The sequence below is a fragment of the Nymphaea colorata genome, chromosome 9 (assembly GCF_008831285.2).
Source record: "Nymphaea colorata isolate Beijing-Zhang1983 chromosome 9, ASM883128v2, whole genome shotgun sequence".
Classification (NCBI taxonomy): Eukaryota; Viridiplantae; Streptophyta; class Magnoliopsida; order Nymphaeales; family Nymphaeaceae; genus Nymphaea; species Nymphaea colorata.
In genome coordinates, this window is record NC_045146.1 from 1,726,416 (window position 1) to 1,741,849 (window position 15,434).

The 15,434-nt window shown below is 35.9% G+C and overlaps 1 protein-coding gene across 3 annotated transcripts; it reads right to left on the reverse strand.

Moving 5' to 3' along the window:
* Positions 1–932: 932 nt before the first annotated feature.
* Positions 933–12,867, reverse strand: LOC116260742 (probable NAD kinase 1). 3 transcript variants are annotated; one of them, XM_031639193.2, is made up of 11 exons: positions 12,754–12,867; positions 10,430–10,601; positions 8,016–8,135; positions 6,235–6,431; positions 4,900–5,013; positions 4,566–4,660; positions 4,212–4,318; positions 3,211–3,284; positions 2,883–2,961; positions 1,740–2,047; positions 933–1,499 (listed from the first exon to the last, which is right to left on the reverse strand). In XM_031639193.2, exons 1-11 carry the CDS (start codon positions 12,778–12,780, stop codon positions 1,191–1,193), a joined length of 1,602 nt encoding a protein of 533 aa, XP_031495053.1. In that variant the 5' UTR covers positions 12,781–12,867; the 3' UTR covers positions 933–1,190. The 3 variants fall into 3 exon arrangements, with proteins under 3 accessions (XP_031495053.1, XP_031495055.1, XP_031495054.1); XM_031639195.2 differs by lacking the exons at positions 10,430–10,601; positions 12,754–12,867 and having other exon boundaries at positions 6,235–6,460; XM_031639194.2 differs by lacking the exons at positions 8,016–8,135; positions 10,430–10,601; positions 12,754–12,867 and adding an exon at positions 7,930–7,985 and having other exon boundaries at positions 6,235–6,460.
* Between the last annotated feature and the right edge of the window lie 2,567 nt (positions 12,868–15,434).

Sequence of the window (15,434 nt, forward strand, 5' to 3'; positions counted from 1 at the left end):
GTTCGCGTCATCTAGAAAAAGTATAAAAAACCAATTCACGAGCTCTTGATTGAGTACCTAGTATAATATTCTCTTCTGCTTTCTTTTTGGTTCAAATAATCCCTTCTTTCCAACAGGAAATTGAAAAGAACTCTTAAAGGGCTTTCATTGGGTATCTCAGCCACATTGTCCTTTTCGTTAGTCGTTCAATTGCATGGAGGGAAAAAAAAAAGACCAAACAAGAATACCAACAAAAACAAATATAATACTAATAATAACAATAGCCCAGGGCCATCATCTTCAACTAGGCCAAAGCAGATTCCTTCTATTGCCATCATGATTTTTCTTTCCATTTTCAAAGCAAGCATGGTTTGGACTTTAAGACAGGTTAAAATATATCCAATTGCAAGAGCTCGCAAAGTTCACCAGACATGAAACAGGAGGATGGTACTCGTATTCAACATGTAGAGTTTGTATATCAGGACATGGTCAGGAAGAGCAGGAAGCTAATTGCGATGGTAGCTTGGAAACACTTTCTTTATGCATCACGTTGACGATTATGAACATGACTGCACCTTTGCCTGTCATGGACCTAGCAACTAATGGTGATTAACTGGACTGAACCAAAGTGGCAGTAGTGCAGGACGCAGTCATGGGATTGATGCAAGATCAGCTCAACAAAATACAGCTGGATATATTTAATCATCTTGTATGTTAACAAGGACCTGACATATATTTAATCATCTTGTATGTTAACAAGGACCTGACAAATTCTCTTACGCAACCGCATATGGCTAATCAGAAGATGGACAAAGAACCTATGGAGACTCGGAGAGACATATAGCAGACATTGTAACCACGTTTTCGCAATCAATGACTGGGACGGAACCTTGTGTGTATCGATGTATGTAGAAGTACTTTTCACAAAATAACAATGGAAAAGAGAAGCAGAATGAGGCAATGATCTTGCTTGTCAATTAAGCTTGGAAATACAACAATTTGAGGAATGATTATTCCAGTAACAGCTATGACAAAATTTACTACTTTTTCTCAGATATTGAGGTAATGAAACCAACCTATTACACTGAGGATGGGGCTACGCGATGAACATCAGCTTCCAGCTCTGTGGGCCCCCACATAATCCAAGAATTTATCAGCAATAACACAGACTAGCTTTCATATATTTACATGGAGACAAGCATATAAAGACGTCATGAATCACGAGGGCCATCAAAGGACTGACTCTTCCTAAGGTTCCAGTGCAGACCTTCATGGATGCTGTGCAAGAAGTCATTTGTGGAATCAACTTGGCATGCTGTAGGCACAGGCCACTGGGCCATGCTACATATGAGTGCATCACCTGCACCTAACTGCCTACGGTCTTTGCCATCAAACGATGCCCAAGCACTTCCCCTGCTGTTGTATGGCACTTGTACTCTAACAGTCACACACTCTGGTAATATTAGAGGCCTGAATGACAATGAATGGGGGCATATTGGTGTGAAAAGTATGCCAGGAACCTGCAGTTCACAGCAATATCTCAAGTTAGACAGGCTATTGTAGCACGTCATCATATTTCATCTATTTGAGATGTGTTCATAGAGAATGGAGAAAATTCACTAGAAATGGCCACTAATTCTGAACTCCAAAAAGACATCAGTTCAAACCCTAAATCTGTAAGAATAAAGGCATAGTCATATTGCAACAAAAGCTGCAGACTGATAATAAAAAGTAAGCACATCGAAGGTTATAGAAAGTACCTGTGGATGGACCATTGAACCTCCAGCAGCCAAGGAATATGCTGTGCTTCCTGATGTTGTTGATAAGATCAACCCGTCCCCTTGTACAGAAGTAACAAACGAGTCATCACAGTAGCACTCAAGGTTTGTCAGGAAGGATGATATGCCACGATCAATTGTGACCTCATTTAAAACTAAAATGGGTCCTTCAGTTTCTGGGTCGTTTTTGGCAGATTCTCTTATAACATGGCACTGCAGTCGATGTCGCAATGTGATGCTTATAGGGCCTTTTAGAATTGAATCAAGAGAATACTTGTAGTGCTCGATTTCTGTAACAAGTCAAAGAACACCCTATGCAAGAGTATATGGGAAATAAAAGAGTACAGACAAGACAAGAACTGAATTTCCAAATGTCATGCTGGTTGAATACAATAGATCCAGAAGTTGAATCATCACAGCTAAAAAGAGAGAGAGAGAGAGTTTCATTCACCACAAGTCCAGCTGGTGACTGAATAACCATTTTTAGCAGTATATGTAAATTAGGATATCGAGTATGATCATTAATGATAGAAAACTAGTTGATATCAATTTTCATTATTATTTTCATAATCAATTAATTCCACAAAAAAATCTATCAGATATATTCCCTGCCCATAACTTTAAAAGCAGACAAATTTTTTTCTTTTTCTTTTTTTATAATCAATGTTGCCAATAGGATGCATCAACTCAACTGTGATCATAGGTTTCTAAACATTTTATTTTATCATATAGTACTAAATAATTTTTTTTTTTTGCAATTCTTAATAAATTATTTATTGTATAATCTTAGGCATATGAGCTATGACAACCTCTCTAGGCATTGATGTCCAGAAAACAACTAGTGTCTGATAAATGGCAATGCATGACCTGTGTCTATAGAAGTTTAGGATATTTATAACATCTATTTACATTAAATATAAGACGTTTCATCATTTATTTCCATCATGTCAAAGGTAATGCAAATCTGTACTCTAATGAGGACAACCGACAAGAAGCATGCAAGAAAACCACGATTCCTGCATTGACAAATACCGGAAAAAGAAGGATAACAAATAGCTGCCAAAACAATGTTCAAGATACACTATTACATAAATTAATTTTGTCTGTAACACCAAAAAAGGATACGAAATGGCGTCATAAAACCAAGAGAGCCTAGTGAAAATGACACCAGTGGAGGAACTGGACCCTTGAATAGTGAGGATGCCTGCACATGGAAAACCCAAATCCCTTAAGTTGATTTCCAAATACAAATGCACTGACATACTTGATCCAGTTCCCATTAATATCCAAACAGTAAGTTTTGCAATAACTAAACAGCCTAAGGAAGAAAGCATATTGGATCTCAGAGTGAAATCCATCAATAATTGGACATGATATAAAATATGAGCAGTTTAAATTTGATCAAACATTCTAGGAAAATACAATCATGAACTATAATGAAGAAGAAGCATACCCAGAGGACTGTTCCATCTCCTCCAAGTGTGACAACAAGGTCAACTTTCTTATGCAAATCTGAAAGTTCACCATCTGTGGAAAAAAGGAGAAGCTCGTTTTATCAACACTTGTTCTAAGACATGCCTAGGCCTGCCAATAGGAAAATACGATGGCAATAAACCAAATAAGTGAACCTAAAGTAAAAGTAAAAGTGCAACAGATTTACCAAAGAGTTCTATTTTTTCAAGATTCCAAAGCAAGAACAGACACGTGCCAAAGCAGTTATGGCATGATAGGTGTGAAAGACTGTCAAAAAGCTAGTTATTGACAACTTCAAACTACCTTCATTTAACAACAATCACTGGCATTTTTACTAATTATGGTGCTCAAATGTCTTAGTAAGAAGTAAAATGACTTGAAAATAGGAAGCATCAACCACATCATACGCAAGCTTGGTCGTAAGTGAAATATGATACATATAACAAAGTAGAATAACATATGGGAAACTGATAATATAGACTTGAAACCATATTTTCCTTTTTAACAAACTCTATTTTTAATACATAAAACTGTTAACCTTTCTTTTGGGTCAGAGTCTGAGAGTAAAATTCAGGATACAGAAGTGGAACTTTGCAAACAGAAGCACTCCACTTTGTGAGGGACACAGAAAGGCATGTAGCATAGGATGGTATACACATTGCTGAAGGGATTGAAATGAGTATTCCATTACTATACCACTCTTATTTGAGATGTATCTTATAATTAAATAGCATGTACAAGATAAGTAAAATAGTTCTGTACATAAGCAATTGTATCTTGCTGAAAATGCAAAAAAAAGATTTCTTTGCAGAAACATGATGGAAAATATAAAAATGTTTCAGACAATTTCAAGATGAACATAGAGGAGCTACAAACATTGTTTCCATGAGATTTACTATAGAACCTTCTCAATGTATCACCAGAAAGTTCAGAGCAATTGCTAGAGGAAAAAAAACAACGGTACCAGTTCTCATCTCTCACCATGTTCCCATGTTTGAACAAAATCAAAAAAAGCGCTATCCTCCAGAAGCTCTTTCCTAACTCTTGGCTCCACAATAACATCTAACCTTTTAATGTCTTTCAACCATCTGTGACCAAAACAGGCAAAGGACAGGAAAAAAAATAATGGAAAAATTAGTTGAAAGATGAAACACCAGATGCAAATCGAAGTATCAAACTGACCTTGGATTTGGAAGGATTATCAAACTTCTTTCACAATCCAAACCAAATAAATCAACAAAAACTAGAGACATTAACTGACAAATAAAGGACCAATATCATGAACAAAAACATATCTTCAGGATGACCAGACATGGGGCACTCCTGTAGACCTACCTGACCATTTCAGCGCACTTGATACGAACAGTCACTGAATTTGGTTTTGTCAACAGAACTACAGTCTGAGGTTGTGACTCCCACTTCAGTGCAATCTGAACAATCAATGGCAGTAACTTGTATCACTCACAGTGATGAGAACATGAATTTCTTTAACCTTGAATGCAATTACAGCATGAAAGAATTTAAACATCCAGAAGCTATATGCACCCTTAGGTGAAGATGCTAAATTGGGAAAAAAGAATTTTACTTTTACTACTTAAATATAGTTATAAGTATCAGAATACAAGGTGAAGCTGGCATTTACAAGTGAATCACTATAAACAACCATCACCTGCTTACTGCTGCGTTCTGCGGTTGTAATATCTCCCTTGTCAAAAGAGACAATATCATGCCTATGCTGACCATTTCTATCACCATTACATCCCCATGCAAGTTTGAACGATGCCTGCATCAGAAATCCTCTGTTATTTACAGACTATATTAGAGATTTGGGATATGCTCATAGTGTAACTAAAAAGGGCCCAAAGTTTTTAAATCTCTCTCTCTCTCTCTCTCTCTATATATATATATATATATATATATATATATATATATTCAAAACTTTGAATCTGCCATGTGCTCGATGTTTGCCGGATGGTCAAAAATTTAAAAATTGTAGCTAAAAAAAGCATAAACTGTTGTTAAAAGCACCAGAAACCGTCACTGCACCACAAACTGTTGCTAATGCCCCTATAGTGACTGTTTTTAAATTTTTCACCATGTCGTACATGGCAGACTTGAATGGTCCTGTGTGTGTGTGTGTGTGTGTGTGTGACCTAACAACAAAAAATCCATAAAATCTCTCTCTCTCTCTCTCCCTCCCTCCACTCTCAACACACTACTTCCTCCCTCAAGCCTATCAGACATGCAGGTATTTGGTTTAATTGACAACAAAGACATCAGATACCATTAGTTCTCCAGAGAAATTCCATTCAAGGAAGTGCCCTTATGTTGATTCCCAATCCAGCTCATACAGATATACAAAACACCAATATTTTAGAAATGTAGTATCTCAACAATGATGATTGCCGCCACAAGTACCAATAGCCCGAATAGAACTATTCAGCTAGTTTTTCATGGTAATGTCCCTTGTAATTAAAGAACATTAAAGTTACAGAATTACACATAAAAAAACAGAAAACGACAACAAGAATCATACACGACACCTGCACAAACACACACTCTACATGCATAAGCATTGTCTACAAGCCTCAGATTATGTGTAAAACAGCACTAAGAGAGACAACAATACAGCCCTTTGTACCAAAGTAACTTCAAAAATTTCAATTCTTAAAGAAAAACCAATTCCAAGAACAACTGAAGTTTCCAACGCTACCTAAGACTTTCAGTTAGCAAAATATTAATAGTAGATGATTATTTCCCTATGAGTTGTGAAGAGCTATGGGAAAAGAGTGCAAATTGCTGACAATAATACTCAGACCATGCATAGATCATTGCTAGCAGGACCATAATGTCTTCACAACTATTCAGTCTTTTATACTTAATTAACTTCAAAAATTTTATTACTTTAAAGCAAAACAGTTCAAAGAACAATTGAGCTTTCTAGCATTGCCTAAAACTTTGATTTAGTGAACATTAACAATGGGAAGTTATCTCAGATATGTACCTTGCGGGTAACTTTGTTTGTACCAACTTTACAATCAGATTCAGGAGACTCGTCCCTGAGAAACTGATGTGTACATATCCCATGCTTCCCACAACATCTTTCAGTTTGACCATTATCAGAGTTCTGCCCCTCAGTTTGATCAGGTGATTTTGTCAACCATTCACATTTTGAGTTGTGAAGGCTATCAGAGGACAACCCTGCAATTGAATGCACCATGATGCCATGGCTTCACAACCATTCACAATATGAACAACATGCATGAACTTAACAATTCAGAGACAAAAAGAAACAGAGTCCACGTAAAGTGCTCTATAGTCTATACAACCAATAGTCAACTTTACTGCTTATAGTCCAGCAAAACTACCATGATTTCATATTCTACAATCAATTTTCAATGTTGGCTAGAACTCTCAGCCTTTCTTGGTTTTGCTTTCTAATATGAATGGCTTTATAAAATTCAACAAAAGATCTTCCCTAAATTTCCATAAAGTCCCAGGATGTGGCTCTTTTGTGATTCAGATGTTGATGAGATCAAGTGCAAGGATTATATAAGAAGCAGTATACTATCCCAATTGGTCATATTTCCAGCCATACAAATATTAAAAAAGAAACACCTAAAAATAGAAATGACTTATCTGATTAGCATTTGCCGACAATAACTAAAAATATATCCCATACTTGAAGCATCATTCTAAAGAGAAAAATAAGATTGCAGAAGGTTTTAGTTTATGCATAAAATAAGTTGCGAAGCACTTCATTATCACATACATGCTGCCAAAAGTTCATTTGCATGGAGTTGGAACTGGATCATTTTCCTTTCATTCCTCTGGTGTTAATCAAATTTTCAGGCTCATTCCACCCATCTCAAATCAACTATTCATTCAGGAGTATTGTACATCATAGGACATGATCCTCTCATTCCAACCAGTTTTTGATTACTTGTAATAATTTCTGGAAGCTTCTAAGTATTTAACAAATGGAATCCACCACTAGTGGTATGAAGATATACCAGATTACCATATAAATGACAAACATTTTTACTATATTTTTTTCCCTAAAAAGTTAAGTCAATGAAAGTCTAACAGGAATGTGATGTGAATCTGTGATACTTTATCAAACACAATATTTTTGGTGTAAAAAAAAAACACCATGCAAAAGAAGTTTTTTTTAGGCAATTGCACATGCAGCATATTGCTTTCTGAAGTCAGAATATCTAGTCGTTATGCTCTTTAAGCACTTTCAAACTACTTCGTCATAGAGTCACTTCACATGCACATTCACCATCTGAGGAACTGTCTTCATTACCAATGAAGATAAGTCTTTCTCGTCATTCCAGATTGTCTTGAACAATCTACGAGTAAACAATGATGAGAAAAGTTACGAATTTGTTCTTCTAGCTGATTAAGCAATGAGCAGTGACTGATTACATAAATATAGAGTATAGACATATACAGGAACTAGTCTGTCAAGTTGTTAGTGTACCTAATAACAGTTCTTACCATCTATGCAATCTTCCAGAGAACTTCTTACAATGTTGAGCTAGTGGGGACACCTTTTATGCCATGCCAATGTAAGTAGATTATGGAACAATGAGCATTCAGCACAAATGTGAAGGTTTCTATGTCCTCTTGAAGAAAAAGAAATATTTTCGTAGATTATTCGATTTTAACCATTTAGCAAAAGAAAAACCATTACCATAGAGAGAAATGTTGCAAATTGTAATTCTCCAAATACATGTACTGTGGGGAGAGAAACAGAAGTTATCTTGGCCATTTGCCAACCTTTCATAATAAGTTCAGAGTTGCGTGCTCTCTCCAATTCATATTTACGCTTCCATTCAGCAGCTTCCTCTCTAGCAGCAGCTTTCTCTTCAGCTACCTTTCTTAAAGCCTTCTCAATAGCTGAAGATTGGCAGAAAGGAAACAAGATTAGTTTCTGCCAACAAGATTAGTACATAAGAATCTCAGCTCATTGATAAACTACGTCAGATTAGTGTTGTGCAGAGTTGTATTAGTGCAATAAGGGTGTGCATGTGTATAAACTATAAAGGAGCCTTTTGTACAAAGACAAAACAAAAATATACGAATTAGAGCATGAAGTATAATAACTTTCTACCATTAACGAGCCCACTGTGCACTTGACTCAGGTACAACAGCCTACTCACCACACCCATGGGAGATAGTTGATAAGGAACAAAAACAGACCGCAATACAGGCAAGAGATCAGGATACTGATGCAAGCACTTATAACATAGAATAATAAGTCGTCATTCTTACTGCAGTATACTGCAGTATAAATCGCATGTTCCCAAGCAAAATTTTACAACCATGGTCAACCAAATTTCAACCTAAATTCAGGTTCATGTATAGTTCCCCTCAACCAAGTTTTAGTGTTCATGGTCTTAACTAATCCATATTCAATATGCAGTATCACAAAAATGGAATTGTCTATGAGAAGCATTCATAAGACAGCTTGAGAAGCCAAATTTGGGGAAAATAAAATGCCTTACTAATAATACTCAGTGAAAGAACATACAAGAACATTCTTGCTCATGCATTCTTCAGTTGGATCAGTAGTTGTATTACATATGCTTCATCACATGCATTGCCATGTAACAACTTTTAAAGTACAGAAGAAATCAAGTTGTATCATCACATTGTTCCTTCAGCATGTTACAACAAATCTAGTTTCATGTATCATCACTGATGAATTATGTATAAATCAAGTTGTAGCATATAGGAACTAGCTGCAATCCAGATTCATGTATAATGCAACTTTACAGTTACCACTTGGAATAGTCAATGAACTAAAAACATTATCCTATATGCTTCATTAATGAACTTCATATATTAATGTCACAGATATAGTTCGTAACATGTAACATACAACAACCAAAACTAATGATATGCACCATAGGTTAGTACCAAGTTATCGGCAATCTGCTGCACAAAAGAATATAATAATGCATCAACAGGAGTCAAAGTTTAGAGTTTCAACTTTCATACTACAAGAGTTTCAAGCTTCTTTTAGCTTTTAACTTTAAAAGTTTGTTTTTATTTTTTTACAGCTTTGCCACTTCTAAAAAATAAAAAAACATGTGCTTTAGGAAAACCTCTTTTTTCTAAGAGACACAGTCTGTCCTCGCGATAATACTGTGATATTATCATGAGAAACCAATGTTGGTGATAAATTGAAAATCTCATGATGATAAAACATCCTTTTCTGTTTTGGCAATAAAATGTGAGCAACTAAAAATCTAGCAATATTTGTGACTCTGCGGCAATGAGAATGACTTTTAATATGCATTATAACTTAGGTATCTGGTATAGTTATAATTGGAGAACACATAATCACATTACAATGTGAAGGATGTTAATACAACACTCAAACCCATCTCCTGTTGCAGACAAGAAATGTTACTGAGATGGCATTATAGGATGTTAACTACTGACAAATACTAATTCTTCATTATTCAATTAACCTCGTATCAATGTCCTAATATTATTAAGTGAATCCACCACTTCATGTTGTTAAGTGAATCCATTAGTCTTATAAAATTTTCAAGGGTCAATAATGCTGTAATTTAAGTAAATAAATAAATGGAGTTTGGACAGGGAGACCTAAGATTCAAGTGCAACAGGTCATTCACTTTCAAACCACAGACAAGGTGTCCAAAAGACATACAGGAAGGAAAAATTTTCAACTCAACAAGACTGAAAAGCTATAATTTTCACTGTCCCTTATTCAGTAGTGTTTGGTTCTGAGGAAACCAAATGCTTTAGAAGATTAGGTTAGAAACTGGACTAACTGAAACCCAACAAGGAAAATATGATACAGCCTCTTCCAGGCCTTGTTAAACAACAGCTCAGATTAGATGAGACTTCCTAATCCAAAAGCAGAAAAATCTAGTGACTAGATCTAAGGAGTAAAAGCCTAGCATACTTGACTATGGCAAGGAACTTTCTCAACCTAGATGAGAATTGGTTATGCCAATTTCTGATCGTACTTAAGCCATTCAAGTTCTCCAGATAGAACTCAAGCTCCTTAACCAATTGTCAAAAACTAAGACCCGGAACAAGAAATGAAAGTCTCAGCTGATATTCAGGAAAAAAAAAAGGATCTTTTAGCATCTAGTGAATTGATCTTTTCAAACTGCAGATGATGAATCACCACAAAAGCACAAAACGCAACTTACTCCTTAATGCCTCAGAAAACTCAAGCAGATGATCATCCGGTCCTCTATTTGTTGATTGTGTGAAAAGCTCCTGCATCATACCTCCTGATCCCATAGAATTAAGAGAGAACACAGAACCATGTTCACCTTGTCGTGAACACTTTAGATCTGAATCTCTTATTGTAAAGGGAACCTGTTTGTCCACATTCAAAGCAGAATCAAACCTAATGAAGTCGGACATTAGAAGGCTTGGTACCCAAACTCAAGATCAGGCAAGAGACTGGAGCTCTAAGAATTAAATAATCAATTGGCACATTATACATTGACTTGGTCGAATACGCATGATGACACATAAATCTCATATTATAAAAACAGATGAACTTTATGAAAACAAAAACTGTTCTGACAACCTTAGAAATCATTCACAATTGTAATCTTTTCTTTTCTACGTCTATGTTAGTGTCATTTTATTTTTTTTATTTAATATTTCTTTTAAATTTACTTTACTGAGTTATCAAGACCTTCATAAATTCTTATGAGAAAGTTCAATATCACTGGTCTCCCTTTCAGATCCCATATTAAAAATATAGCTGCTATCGGTGATGAAAATTTGAGAACGGTAGATGAAATAATAGCTAACAAATCAAATTGCATAAAAGAAAGGAATAAAACAAAAAACATAGAAAGGAGATTCCAAAACCGAGTGATAGTGGTCCTGAAGATATTGCAAGCAAGTTATACACTTTTACTGTCTCATAAAGGCATCTCGATAGTTTGATGGAGGTGGTGTGAGTAAACATGGCAAAACACCCCATTATAAGCTGTGAGAATGAGAGATGATGGCCTTGTGGACCTGGGAACGTAGAAACTGAATCATCATTTTATGGGCAGGTTTTGTTGCTTCCATGATCCAAAGCTATGATAGCTACTGTTGCTCTATTGTGCAAACACTAGAACGGATGGCAGAAAGAGGTCATCATTGAGAAACCTCTTGAAGAATACTCATCATGTGCATCCAATGCCTAAGAGGCATAAAAGCAAACACCTATATAATAAAAAGGAAATTTGAAAATCCCCCTTAAGAAAGAGTTCAACCATTCCATCTAACAGTATAGCACCAATCGACATGTCAAATACATGTACGATGTGCATGAAATGGATTCAACAATGCCGTACAACAGCAATCGGTAATACAACCCACATTCTTCTATCCTAATTCATGTAGATATGAAAACTGTTAATGAATTATTTCACTTCTCGACTCAGCCCAGTAAAGATGATCTTACAATTCCTTATAACTACTTTTACTCAATGCTTCCGGCTAAAAGGCAAGACTAATTAACAAATGTAATGTTGACTTGAGTTCCTAATTTTTTCCATTCTTCAAGAGTGAGATCTTCTAATCTTGGATGGAGCCATTGCATATTTTGCATCATTTCCATCTCTGGATGATTTGCTTTTATGCAACTGCTATAGCTAAGGTAAGGACCCTATCACCCTATTTACAACTTCTGGTAGGACAAAAGTTTCTTTCCAGGGTATGAACATGACTCTAGTTCCATTATAACTGTGGATAGCTCCTAAATGTTGCTAAAGAAGAGTGAAGAAACTTGCGACATTCAACGTTGCGGCAAAAAAAAATCGACCAAGTTCTAATACGGGTGCACAGTGTGGTAAAAACATTGGCACGCAGAGGGAGAGTCATGGATGTCCCATTTCCTACAGAGAGAGAAAGAGATCCGTAGTTTTACGTGGAAAGTGCTTTACCAACTTCAAAATCAAGGAATTATTTCTCAATTGGATAACCGCAGGCCAGAAGGTATTTGTCCAGAAACCATCAACGAGCATGACAGTAGCAATGGGCAGCAATACGCCACTGAATTTAAATTCTTGAAGCTTACAAGCTTGTCAGTTCCTTGATTTCATGTGCTGTTCCCCGTCCAAAAATTTCAATAATTTTTACATTTTGAATACCAACAGAAGCATCAGCTAAAATATTTAAGCTGCCGCTGTTTTTCGTCAATTCCCTGTTCAATTTTGATTCATCTGTTCTTGTAGCAACAAACCGTTCAACAGAAAGAAGAAGAAGAAAACCAACCATTTCAATATTACGGAGCCCGTCACTAAAGAAAATTAAACCACGGAAAGCTCTTAAAAACTCCAGATTTTTTAGCGTGAACAGACGAAGAAATGTAAACCGGTCACAATTCCTCGAGAAAACAAAAAATTAAGACACATAGTTCAATAACTCCAACTGCCCACAAACATATTCACAATTCCAGCATAAAACAAGAACTGGGTACCAGGAATTAAAGCATAATTGCGAAGAGATTTTGTCTTGTCACCTCTTTTGACATCTTGCTGGACATCATTTCCCAGCCCAAGGATCTGTCCTCCTTCTGTCCCTCTCTCTCTCTCTCTCTCTCTCTAGCTTGGTTCCTCGTGTTCGTCCCCCAACCTTCCTCATTTATATAGGAGGTTGATTTTGACAGGGCCTCTTCTGCCTGTATTTATTATTTATTGCGTCCTGGTTTATTTTATTTTGAGGTCAACAAGGTTACAAGCGTATCCAGTGGAGGAACAAACTTTTATTACATTTTGATCCTTCCTTTTGTCTCTATTCCAGAAGATGTAATCCCTTCCTACATTCCTGCAACTGTGATGGATCGATGATCTCATCTCCGGCTACGATGCCTGCATGCATGTTCACAATCATGGGCACGATTGTGATGTTCATGCATATTCAACATCATGTGATTGCGATGGTGTTCCATATTCTGGGTTAAGTGCGTCCATGGGAGTCGGACCATGGCAATGGCCAAAGTCGTCTTTGTAAATAATACTTGGGGGGTGTTGGACGAGGCCAGAATTATGATTCTCGTTTTTTTAGGAAGGAAGAATTTTGTTATCAAGCAAAAAATTTTGATTCTGGAAATTCCAGAATCAAGATTTTGGAATGGCGACTCCACTCAAGGGAGTGGAATTATGATTCCAAAATTTTAAAATTTTTTCATCTCCCTTTAGGCCAGAGGTTATGATTAGTTTTAGTTAATCAGTTTTAGAATTTTAATTTCTAGTTTATCAAATGCATCACTTTTAATTTTAAAATCAAAACTCCAGATTATCAAACATAAAGAGAAACTAGAACTGAAATTTTCATTCCAATTCTAATGTGAGATGGAATTTTGTTTCTAGAATTAAAAATTCTATAATTAAAATTTGAGGCCATCAAACGCCCCCTTTGATTCCTATATACTATTCGATTGAATGGTATCTTTCATATAAAAATATCATTCACTGGGTCAATCAATCAATTGGCACCACATAATGAGACCGCGTAGCACTGGCTGCAGCAGAGGCGTTAACATATTTAACAATGAAATTATGATTAAAGAAACTTTACAGGCTTGTTCTTCTCTGTATTATATAATTTTCATTTGACTAAAAGTTGCTACAAGTTGAAGAACCTTGATGCCATAAACTGATTGTTTTATTCGTGCATAAAAAACAACATTTAGAATATTATTCAATTTGAAGAATCATTTTGGTCCCTTAAGTTGATTATTTTACTTTGTACTACAAAGAACAAGCCTATACCGGCGAAAAAAGAATTATTGGGCCCTCGCAATAGCTGAACAGTCAAGCCTCATTTCCTTTTGTTTGATTCATACGATGTGAAACTATTTGGATCTGGTTTTTGTGGGTTATCGTAAGAATCATGTTTACAGATTTTCACATTAGGCCATTGTGGTCGTATCTCTGATCTCTCCCTAAATCCAATTGAACCTTTTTCTTAACAATGAAATACAGTTTCTAAGGAAATTAGTAACACTTTCTGAAAAAATATTAGGTCCAAAACTGTTTTTATTTTTTAATACTAGCATACATGTTCTCAAGAAATAATTAATTGAAAAGATTCAAAAGGGTTGGAAATAATGGTCATCGCCGTCACAAATCAAAAGGTTTGAATTACTACTACTTTCCCCTTCAAAGGGCGACAAATAAAAATAGTTAAAAACTAAGTGATTATTTAATAAATTGTTAGCTAGAAATACTTACAAGACATATTATTCAAGTTGGTTTAAGCAGAAATCTACAAAAAGAAAGAAACCCACATAGAATGGGACACGAACGCTGAAAAAAAGGAAATGAAAAAGCTGAGAAAAATGAAAAAGCTGAAAAAAGGCTCGTTTTTAACGTTTTTTTTTTTAAAAGTGTTTTTTTAGTTTTAAATGGCCAATTAATTTATCATGTTTCACTTTTTTTTTAAAAAAAAAGTGTTTTCCGTGACTATGCATAAAACCTCAAAGTCACAAAGGCATACCATCACACCTCCAAGGTTCTGTGTGTTACGGATCTTGGGAGAACCTATGGTGCATCATTCAACTCGAGTGTTGTTTGCCACCATTTAAAGTCCAAATGGCAGAAGCATAATGACGACCACAAGATTCGAACCTCAAACCCCTAAAATATGAAACATGTTCTTACCCGGTTTTTGTGCCCCTTGAGCCAATTTATAATAACCTATTCGCTTTCTCACATGGTTTCTTACTAAGAAGCTCAATCCACATAGATTTAGTATCACGCTTGGCACTTTTTAACTGTCCTAATTTGGTTCAAGTCCAGCCTTAACCATATTTTGTTCTGAACTCTATCCAAATCCAACCGTACATGCGGTCACCTGATCCAGATCCGATCCGTTTGCTGGCTTCCAAATCCAAATATCTCAGTAATCCGAAAACAACTCCAGCCTGCTTTCAAGACATGCTTGTCCCCTCATGTTTATAATGTGGGCACAAAGGTAAAGTCATCTAAAGTATGAAAATGTGGCTTCTCTAGAAGGTCAACATACAACAAATACCAAACAAAGTGTCGCCCTTCTAATGTATGCTGAATATTTTCATTAAATGTGAGATCCATGTGGAGCCGCTGAGATTTAATGGCTACCAAGATTTCAACTACCCATTGAATGTTTCTTCCTTGCTTTTTTCTTCTTGGTTGGCTGCAACATAAAGACTAATCGGTG

Coding starts and splice junctions, on each gene's coding strand:
- LOC116260742 (XM_031639193.2), bottom strand. CDS start 12,780: ATGATGTCCAGCAAGATGTCAAAAGAG. Junction 10,602..12,753: donor CCAGCAAGATGTCAAAAGAG/GTGACAAGACAA, acceptor GTGGACAAACAG/GTTCCCTTTACAATAAGAGA. Junction 4,661..4,899: donor CAGAACGCAGCAGTAAGCAG/GTGATGGTTGTT, acceptor TTGATTGTTCAG/ATTGCACTGAAGTGGGAGTC.